General features: G+C 41.5%; 1 protein-coding gene across 2 annotated transcripts in view; it reads right to left on the bottom strand.

Annotated features, from left to right (window-relative positions):
• LOC109910477 (UNC93-like protein MFSD11) overlaps nt 1-8,359 on the bottom strand; it is a 28,896-nt gene extending 20,537 nt beyond the window's left edge. For both annotated transcript variants that reach the window (XM_048609481.1, XM_020509666.2), the window contains exons 1-2: nt 8,247-8,359; nt 1,349-1,404 (exon numbers count right to left, since the gene is read on the bottom strand). In XM_048609481.1, the coding sequence (XP_048465438.1) occupies nt 1,349-1,404; nt 8,247-8,336 (146 nt within the window). In that variant the 5' untranslated portion in view covers nt 8,337-8,359. The remainder of the gene's footprint in view (nt 1-1,348; nt 1,405-8,246) is intronic.
• Nucleotides 8,360-11,388: the final 3,029 nt, after the last annotated feature.

Below are 11,388 nucleotides of genomic sequence, written 5' to 3'. Positions count from 1 at the left end.
GGCCTGCTGTGTTCATCCAGCTCTACACATTGTTATCTAAGAAAGTTCGATGCTTGGGCATACCATTTAATGATTCATTCCTGCTCTTCCGACTACTACTGGCAACAACATTACAACATTCTCCCCTACCCATGGCATCTCTTTCCACAACTGTTGTGAAATTTACCCCATCATGGGCTTCTGTAGAAAAATGTTTCTTACTGAAACAGAAGTATGATGTGCGGCACATCCTTAGGTTATAAATTGGACAGGTAGAAGAAGATGCCCATAATAATGAGGATGAATCAAACTAGTAGTAAGACACAGTCAAGGCATGTTCACTGATTATATTGGGAACAGTTAGAAGCTCAGAAATACATTTTGCAATTCCCAAATCACACCAAGTACTACTGAGACATTTTCTCTTTGTTCAACTACATTAGCTCCTGGTCCTACAATAACTGAATGTTAAAATTCTCATTCTTGTTTTCTAATTGCCCCATAGTCTCATCCCTCTCTATCTGTAAACTTTTCCAGCTGTACCTCTCTGCATGTTTTCTGCCAACCTCCCATTCAGACATCTTGCTCACCCTGATTTTAATTACTCCACCATTGGAGGCAATGATGCAGGGGTAGTAAGCTTTGGAATTCCTTGTCTTAACTTCTTTATTTCTCTATCTCCTTCAGAGTGCTTCTTAAAACACAACTCTGACCAAGCTTCTGGTCCCCTGTCCTAAATATTTCCTTCTTTGTCTTGGTGTTAAATTGTGTCTTATTCGCCTTATGGCATTTTACCACATTAAATGTACTATGAAGATGCAAGTTGTTGACTGCAACAGATAATAAACTCCAATAAGATCACAATTAGAAAAATATTTTCTAGGGAGCAGGAATGCATTCTAAATGTTCACCCATGGTCTCATCATGTGATCTCGCACATGGCAAGGAATTCCTCTGCTATGGACGAGGCTTAAGAGTGAAATCAAGGTGCACTGATTCCTCGCAACCTGGGGAACATCAGATTTCAAGTACGCCTCAGAGAAGGGAGATCAGTATGTCACACCAGCATTAATGGAAACCAAATCAGGTGCATGTTGTCATGCTCCTAGGGCATAATTGAACTCTACCACCCCGCCACCTTGAGGTGAGCTTGGTGATATGGGATTTATTGGTTGGGTCCCTACTGCTTTCCTACCTCAACCCTGATTAAGTCTGTGGATGGCTGGCAATTAGTCAAATGATATTGGCCACTAAGACACCTACCAGAAGCATAGTGTAAAGGCTGTGAGATGGGGTGTGGGGTACGTCAGTCTGCATATAATGCTGCAGACTGTTTCAGCAGTCAGTAAAGAGTCAGGATTTCTGGTACCTGTTGTAACCGCTGCCGGAGAAACTGCTGTTGGTCAAACTCCTTATTACTGTTTGCTGCAAAAGAACATTGAAAGGATTTACATTTATAAATTTCTCAGAAATATCCACAGTAGAAGCAAGTTCACATTACACTTCTCAGGCACACAAGGGCCAACCATTCACCACATTGCTAGATCCCACAAGCAGAAATGAGATGTGTTAATAGGTTTTTTAATGGTCTTGGTTGAGAATTGTACATTGACTCACAGAATCAGGGAGGAGTCTCCTTTCAATACTGAACCTGGGATATTTAACATCTGCCCCAACTAGCAGAATGCACATTGGTTTAATGGTTAATGTTTTATCTGAAAGGCAGTCCTTATAATAGTGCAGCACTCTCTCAGTACTCCACTGAAGAGTCACTCTAAATTTTGTGTTCAAAGCATGGTGTGTGGCCAAATTATAATTACTTATGAATAAAGAAATGAAATGTTTGGAAGGGATAAATGTGAAAGGTAATAGATTCTAACTCTAGGTAATGCTGACTCTAATGGCATGAAACAAAGACCATCACTGTAACGTGGGATTATCTGTTCATGGGTTTGATGCCACTGATTAGAGTCAAGCATTCAAAAAGGAATTTGACACGATAGAAAATCAGCTTATGCCTCCAAAGGGCAGGGTTTCTATTTGCCCAAAATACAGACATAGACAACTAAAGCGGTGAGAAAAAACATAAAACCAGAAGGAAAGCATTAAAAACTCCATTGCAAAAAACAACACATATGTTGGCGAACAGGAAGTGTATATGAAAAAAATCAGCACAAGGACAAAACAGAAAGTAGGAACTATAAAAAGGGAGTATAATAAGCTTGCAACTATCAAAATCAACTCAAAAAACTTTTACAATTACATTGGGATATGAAAGTGGTTGGCTTGTGTGCTGCCATCTATATCTTTTAATTGTGTGTTCTTTAAGGGTTACTTGGTCTTTTGCTTGCAATGGTAGCTACTTTCTAGTTCAATGAGAAGAGGCTTGTAGAGTAAGCAAGATGTAGTTTATTCCATCTCTGCAAATATATACGGGTCATAAGAATAGGTTCTACATCACTACAAAGACTGTTGGGAGGACATAGCCTTAGGTCTGTCTCCCATGAGATCCTACTTACTCTCCCATGAAGTCCTCATGATATTATTACAGTGGGTGATGCTTACTTCACTGGGTCATTTATTAACCTTCTTGGATCATTCTGGACCCACAACAGTTTGAGTAATGTGGGCCCCTTGAAAATATATAGAAGGTGATATTGTCAACGAAAATGAGGAAATGACGGACATACTGAATAGTTACTTTGTGTTAGGATTTACAGTAGAATGAGAGGACAGAATGCCAGACAGAATGGCACCAGACACAGCCCAACACGGACTCAGGTAGCAGCCCCGGTCAGTGTCATTTCATGGAATAAGAGGAATGCACAGCAGGGCTACAAGACGGTTAGTGATCTTCTGTGTTCTGCAAGGTAAGTGTCACTGCCTTCTCTCTACTACCTCACACTTACTCTAACTCTGCCACTGCACATACCTCCCGCCACTATCACTATCCATTGTCCAGCCATTGAAGTCAGAGTGGTGCTGACTTGCCAAAACACTCTTCCTCCAGTATCCCACACCCTCCCATGCTAATATTTCTTTTCATTCATGGGATGACAGCACCGCTGGTTAGGTCAGAATTTATTCCCCATCCCAAATTGCCCAGGGGCAGTTTAGAGTCAACCGCATTGCCGTGGGTCTGGAGTCACATGTAAGGCAGATCAGAAAAGGATGGCAGTTCCCTTCCCTAAAGAACATTAGTGAACCAGATGGGTTTATCCAACAATCGACAATGGATTCATGGTCATCATTAGACTCTTAATTCCAGATTTTCATTGAATTCAAATTCTACAACCATCTGCCATGGCAGGATTCGAATATGATTGGGCCATCGCCTCCCTAATCTTATACTTTGGAGTCAGCCCCCTTCATAGTCTTTATTCCCTCAGAGTTACAGCCACAATGCATCCCATACCCAGTTTTGAGTTTCCCATTTTCCCATGCACAGCATGGATTGCTCTCTGATAATTGATATTTACTGCCCAAACCATCAGGTGACTATGGCGAGCCCACAGAATGATTTGTAAGGACAGCTCTGCATGAGCACAATCCCTGACTGATTTAACGATAATCCTGGACTGGTTAGACTTGACCTACAGGATTGACCATGGGCCAGACTCTGGACTGGAGGGACACAGATCCCTGGATCCTGATCACACCAAGTGCCTGACTGACCATGGCTCACTCCCTGACTGAGACTAGACAATACATTTGACAAAATGTGATGGTACCCCTTGACCATAGACTACCTTCACTCCTCTAACAAAATGAATGAACTTAAAGCTAGGCTTATCTTCCAGAGAGAACTGACAGACTGCTGTGTGTTCTGTTTTACAGAGACATGGCTCACTCCTGCTACAGCTGACTGTGCCTCACAACCTGAAGGTTTCTCTATATATCACGTGGACTGCATGGTGTCCTCAGGTAAGGCAAGGGGCAGTGCAGTCTACATCCTAATCAATAACTCCTAGTGCTCAGATGTGGTGACCCTGGTGAGTTACTGCTCCCCACACATAGAATATCTAACAGTGAAATGCTGTCCCTATCTACCTGCTGTGAGAGTTCACCTCTGCCAACCTCATAGCACAGTCATAGACTTCATTAGCACAGACTGACTTCTTTGGGACGCAATCTGTATGTTCCCCAAGAGGAAACAATAGATGAAGCAGGAAATCCATTGCCTACTGAAGACCAGGCATGTGGCATTCAAGTCAGATTATCCGGACCTTTACAGGAAATCCAAATATGACCTCTGCAAGGCCACTAGAGATGCCAAGAGACACTGCAGAACTAAGTTAGTGACCCAAACTAGCCACACAGACAACCACGTGTGGAAAGGCCCACGCGACATAACGGGCTACAAAATGAAGCAGACCAGAATAGTGGACAAAAAAAATACATCCCTCCCTGATGCGCTCAATGCTTTTTACACTGAATTTGAACAGAACGTCAGTGAAATGGTGTTACCGGCCCTGACAGCTTTGGATACACCTATTCCCTCCGAGAACCTTCTTGAGATTGAACTCATGGAAAGTAACTGACCCAGATGAAGTCCCCAGCCGAGCGCTCAGATCCTGTGTGGACCAGCCAGCGGGAATATTCGCTGACATCTTTAACCTCTCTTTACTACAATCTGAAGTCCCCACCTGCCTGGAGTTCATCAGCCTTACCTATAAGATGCCTTGTATTGAAATAAATGCAGTTTAATTCTTCAGAATTACCTCGTTCTCTGACTTGCTCTCGCCTGCCTTTTCTAATTAACTTGCAGTTTTCTGATTCAGAACCATACTTATCTGTCTTTCTATTTTTACTGCTACTTAGGAAACCCCCCACTGCCCTCTAGTTTAAAGCCTCCTGAAATAGAACTAGCAAACGACCCTGCCAGAATACTGGCCCCTTTCCAGTTCAGGTGAAACCCATACCTTTTGAACAGGTCTTTTCTCTCCAGAAATGATCCCAATGATCCAAAGATCTGAATCCGTGCACATTGCAATGTCTCTTCAGCAATTGGTTTACTCTGCCCTATCTTTTTATTCCTACTCTCACTAGAATGCGACACTGGAAGTAAACCACAGATTACTACATTTCAGGTTCTGCTCTTTAACTTTCTATCTAACCTCTTATATTCACTCTGCAAAACCTTAACCCTTTCCCTAACAATGTCATTCCTACCAGTGTGTACAACAACATCTTGCTGGATCTGTTTGAAGTCTGTCCACTTTAGCACCTAGGTAGTGCCACACAACATGATGGAGGGTATCTTCAATGTGAAAATGAGACTTCCTTTATAGAACGACTGTATGCTATTCACTCCTACCAATACTGTTAATGAGGGATGCATTTGTAACAGGTAGATTAGTGAGGATGAGTTCAAGTTGATTTATCACCAGCCACAGATCAAGTCTAGCAGCTATGTGTTTAAGTAAAGGCTAGCTTGGTCAATAGTGGTGCAACTGAGCCACTGTTTGTGATGGACCTTGAAGTCCACCATCCAGGATACATTTCATGCCCTTGCCACCCTCCGCCATGGTGTTCAAAATGGAGGAGTACTGATCCATCAGCTGACGGAGGATACACGTGGCTTACTATACATTAGTGCACACAATATATAACTCAGACGGTCAGGTTCTTATAGAGTCATAGTCATAGAGTCATACAGCATGGAAACATACCCTTCGGACCAACCTGTGCATGCTGAACATAATTCCAAAATGAACTAATCCCACCTGCCTGCTCTTGGCCCATATCCCTCCAAACCATTCCTATTCTTGTACTTACCAAAGTGATTTTTAAACATTGTAACTGTGCTGGCATCCACCACTTCCTCAGGAAATTCATTCCACATGTAAACCACCCTGAGTGTAAACAATTTGCCCCTCATATCTTATTTTAAATTTCTCACCTCTCACCTTAAAAGCCCCCCAGTCTTGAAATTCCTCATCCAAGGAAAAAGACACCTATCATTAACCCTATCTGCACCCGTCATGATTTTGTAAACCTCTACAAGGTCACCTCAACTTCCTATGCTCCGGTGAGAAAAGTCCCAGCCTATCCAGCCTTTCTTTCTAACTCAAACCTTCCATACCTGGCAACATCCTTCTTCTTGATTCTTCTTGAATCAGATATTTGAAATTTGTTTACAATACTAATTATTTACAATGCTATGATATCACAGACTTACACACAGTCTGCGTTCTAGGTTTACTGTGTTACAGCACATTATATTAATCTTGATAACTGACTACGCTGACTCCATTGCATTGACAGAATGGTTGCAGGCAAGGCAGAACATCCACACATAAGAGTCTGGTCTGAATCTGTGCCATAAGACCACAACTAGTGCCCCCAAGTCAGGCTGACCATTTTTACCTTCAACAATCCTGACATTCAATATGGTTATTCAAATTAAGCCTGAATTGTGAAACAAATTCCATGGGCTGAAAGGTCTCCTTCTGTTCTAGTACTAGGGACTAATTTATGGCCTCTTGTCATCAATCAGTTCAATTAATGTTTCAACATATAATTTTAAGCTTTCCCAGAATATGGATTACTTGTTGGATTTTCACTAACTCTCTGTACTCCTTTGAATATAGACTTAAATTTCAGCTGTCATGTAGTAACTCTTAATTCTCAACCTTTCCATCATCCTGATGAATTTACGCTGTAGCTATCACACCGAGAAGGAAAGAGAAAAAAAAGTGTGTAAGAGAGAGATGAAACATGTTCTCAAGTAAAGATATAATGTTAAGTTTGTCCAAATATTGTGTTTATTGTTATGGTGAGGGACTTGAGTTACTGAAACAATCTGTATTTGAGCAGAGAAGGGTGGTTTGCTAAGGTTTTTATTGGTATAGAAAGATTTGAAGATACAGGGCTATAAGGAGAGAGGTAAGCAATGGGATTGTTTTTGGTTGCTTGAGCAATGAGCCAGCAGAGATATGATTGGCCTACCCTGTGCTGTAAATATAGTATGGTTCTGACCAGCAAGTTAAATTGAGATGTGCCCTGTGACTCCTGTTCAAATGATGTCATGATCATGGGTTGGTGGTGGGAGATAATGTTATTTAAAGAACAGAGTTTCTGTTGTGTCCCAGTCAAGATATCACATGTTATGAATCAATGAGTAAATAGCAACAGCAGCCAATTATTTCAGTTTCTCCTGTAAGGTCTGTTTGTCCCCTCATTTCCAGCTGGCCTCTTGCCATCACTCCTCCAGTATTTCATTCTTCAAACGTGGGCTGGTCAGTCAATGTCAGCCGACTGTTTGGCAATGGTTGGCATAAGCCCCCTTCCCTGCCAGAAGCATGAGAAGATTCCCTTGTTCTCACCTTCCAACCTACAGCCTCCATGTTCAACAGATCATCTTCTGGTCTTTTTGTTGCCTCCACGATATGTCAACACTAAACATAGCTCCAACCCTTATCAGCATTCCCCAACCCTCTGGGTTCACTTCTTAGTCACCCCCAAAACCCTTCTTCCCATAGTAGCATGCACAGTAGAAGCAACCTGTCCTTTTCCTGGCACGTTCTCACCACTGAAGACCACCACGCACCTTCCATGTGATAAACAGTTTTACTTAAACGTTTTTCAATAAACCTACTGGATTTATTGCTCACTATACTTGGGGGAAGGTAAAAGCAGATAAGGTGATCAGTTAGTGGTACACCTTTATTCAGGCCACAAAGCTAGCACCAGAGCATCCAGTAGCCTATAATTTTAATTCTCTACTTTCCTACTCTGACCTCTCCTGCGTGGATCCAAAGAAACTCAACGTAAACTCGAGGAACCTTTTTATGGACTTTTTCCAGCCTTTCCGGATCCAGCACTAAGTTCAACAATTTCAGATAAAAGCTTTGCCCCTTGTGTTTTGGACAGCAACTGTTGGTTGCAAATTCCACCCTGTCCATTCAAGTCTAATTAATTACAACTTTTATTTCCTTATTAACATTTCTCTTTGCATTGTAACATCTTCGTTCTGAATCTTCCCTCATATCACAGACCTTGCAGCTTGCTCTTTAAACCTTCCCTTTCACCGCTTTGTTTATAAATTATTACATCTCGAAGCATTGTTGGTTTTAAGGAAGCTTTACAGACCTGAAACTTTAACTCCGTTTGTCTGTCCAGAGATGGTGAATATTTCTGTCTTTATTTCAAGTTTCCAGCACCCAAAACACAGTACTTAACCCTTGTAATAGAGGTTAACACTGTATTCTGTTTCCCTGGGACTCGCTGCCCGTATACTTCATGTCAACCGGGTTAACACTCACCTCTATGTTCCCGCAGGTGGTAAAGGCTGTGAAGATGAGCATGAAGCCGAATCCCAGGAGGTAAACATTGATCACCTTGCGATCGCCCATTTAGACACTGTACGGTGCAGTAGCGGCTTACAGTGAAGGAGAGGGGTGGTAACTCTTTACATGACAGAGGGGCGGGGTCTGTTGATCAGCATATAATACGCATGGAGCTAATGCAAGAGATTGCTCCTCACTCACCATGACAGCTGAGCCTCTGGTTCCTCTCTGATTGGTTTTACTCTTAGCAGGCATCCTTCAATTCACTCACGTCTCCATAAACGAATTTACACATGGCATAGAAGTCGACTTTGAAAGACATCACAGTCTATCCTAATCCTCACCTGATATTTAAATACGTTTCTCAACAGCTATAGAGTTGCTGACTAGTGAGCAAACTTCCTCCTCCTAGTAGATGGTCACAAATCTTCCTGAGACCAGTTGAACACAGACTCGATGGAACCTGTGATCACATTGATCACTGATTTTATTCCGAGCCACCAGCAGGTCTGCACAGAATCCTACAGTACAGAAGGAAGCCATTCGGCCCATTGTAACAGTGCTTTGAGGTCAATCTTAACTCCGCAACTCTTTCCTATACGCCAGCTGGAAACAATCTACAGCTATGGAAAATTAACATTTACAGTGAGAAAGACAATGTCTGAAATACAGCAGGAACAATTCTGAGAAGGGTTATACTTGAAACTTTGCCTCCAGATGCTGCCTGGCTTGCTGTATTCTTCCAGCCTCCTGTTTGTCTACCTTGGTTTCCAGCATCTGCAGTTTTCTTTTTGACATCTTCAAATGTTTACTATTTCTCTCTCTACATATGCTGCCTGATCTGTTGGGTATTTTCAGTGATAATCTTGGCACTGATTTCTTACCTCCTTCAGATTATTGTTTAACAACCACAACTGGAAGTAGGGCATGAAATGAAGGTGAATGGAAAGCAGAGTAAAGCAATGATATATGGAAAAGATGAGGAACTGGGTGACTAGTGATAGAAGACACATAGATAATGAATGGAGGTGAGACAGTAGTTAATGACGGCCTGGATGGTTAGTGAGAAACCATCTGTACCATCCCCCAGACAGTGAATGTAACATAGTGAAATGGAGAGAGAGACAGTGGACAGGTGACGGTGAGGGAGGCAAATAATATGGTCAAATATATAATGAGTAGGAGAAGGTGGGGAGGCTGGTACAACAGCAGGTATAAATTACCTCACTCCTCCATATCTTTGTTAGCTCTTTTAGCCCTACAGCCCACTCCACAGTTCTCCATTTCTCTGACCCTGACACATTTTGTATCACTGTGTTTAACTCCAACATTGGTAACTGTGTCTTCAGTTGTCTAGGCCCCAAGCTCTGAAACTCCTGAACTAAACTGTTCCATCTCTCTCCCTCTCCTGAGACCACCTTTAAAACCATTTCTTTCACCCACCATCTTTTCTTTTGCCTTATCATGCTGTGAAATTTCATGGGCCATTGTTTCCATATTACAGGCAACATATATACAGAATTATTTGTAATCATTAACATTAAGCAAAATGCATGTTTAAAACAACATGTAACATTTTCCAAGTAGTGTTCCCCAGATGTCCCAGACCCTTAGAAATGTGGAAGAACATATAAACATGAGTAAGCCGTTCAACCCCTCAACTCTGTTCCTCAATTCAAATAGGTTATGGCTAATTTGTATCTTAACTTCACTTACTTACTTGGGTATTGTAACTCTAAATATTGCAGGTGACCAAGAATTGATCAATTCAGTTTTGAAATTTTCAACTGACCCCGAGTTTCAGCAGCTTCTCGGAAAAGAAATGCCTGGATTTTCATTATCTTTTGTGTGAAGAAGTGCTTCCTGACATCACTCCTGAAATCTAAAGTTATGCATCCTTGGGTTCTCCCACCAGCAAAAACAGCACGTATCTCCCTCCCAAATAAAATCCTTTAATCATCTACAACATCTTGATCAGATCACCCCTTAATCTTCTATATTCAAGGAAGTACAAGCCTTGTCTATGCAACCTGACCTCATAGAATCTTAGAAATTTACAGCACACAAGGAGTCCACTTGGACCATGGTGTCCATGCTGGCTAAAAAGGAGCCTTCCAGCTTAATTCCACTTTCCAGATCTTGGTCCACGGCATTATAGGTTACCACACTTCTACTTCTAGTGCATATCCAATCTTTAAATGTGGTGATGATTTGTGTCTCTACCATGCTTTCATGCAGTGAGTTCCTGATCCCACCACGCTATGGTTGAAAAAAAAAACTCTCCTTAACTCCCCACTAATCCATTTGCCAATTACCTCAAATACATGCCTCCAGGTTATAGACCCACCTCAACCACGGGGAATAGAGCCTTTATATCCACCCTGTCTTGATGTATCCTAGTTTTAAATATTTCAATTTAGGTCTATCCTTGACCTTCTCTGTTCTAAAGAAAACAGCCTTTGTATATTAAAATTTTGCTTGTAACAAAAATTGTCCAGTTCAGGCAGCATCCTTTTTAATCTCTTCTGTACTCTCTCCAATGCAATCACGTCATTCCACAGTACAGTGACCAGAAAGTCATGCAGTACTCCAGAAATGTGTCCTAACCAGAGTTTTTGCAGTTCCAATACAACTTCCCAGCTTTTATATTTTATGCCTCAGCTACTAAAAGTGAATATCCTGCATACCTTCTTGTCCAGCGCATCAAAATATCCAGTCATATTGGACATACATGCTAATGTCTTGTTGTTCCTTTTCACTTTCAGTATCTGATCAATTCCTGTGTGTCCCTCGCCTTGTTAGCCTTCCCCAATTTTGGACTGAATTCTACCAATCAATCTGCTGGGGTAGTCCATTGATTTCTTCTTATAATCTTCAGTATCTTTCTTTGTTACCAGATACACAGTCAATTTTCATATCACCTGCAAATGTCTTAATCATATCTGCTATATTCAAGTCTAAATCATCAATATAGAACACAAAAAGCAAAGGACCTAGTACTGAGCTCTGTGAAACCTTACTAGAATAGTCTTCCACTTACAAAAACATCTATTAACAATTATCCTTTGTTTCCTGCCTCTAAGCCAATTTAGTTCAAAATTGCTTCTTCACCTTAGAT

The sequence above is a fragment of the Rhincodon typus genome, chromosome 21 (assembly GCF_021869965.1).
Source record: "Rhincodon typus isolate 14 chromosome 21, sRhiTyp1.1, whole genome shotgun sequence".
In the NCBI taxonomy this organism is placed as follows: domain Eukaryota; kingdom Metazoa; phylum Chordata; class Chondrichthyes; order Orectolobiformes; family Rhincodontidae; genus Rhincodon; species Rhincodon typus.
This window is presented reverse-complemented; position numbering and strand designations above follow the sequence as displayed.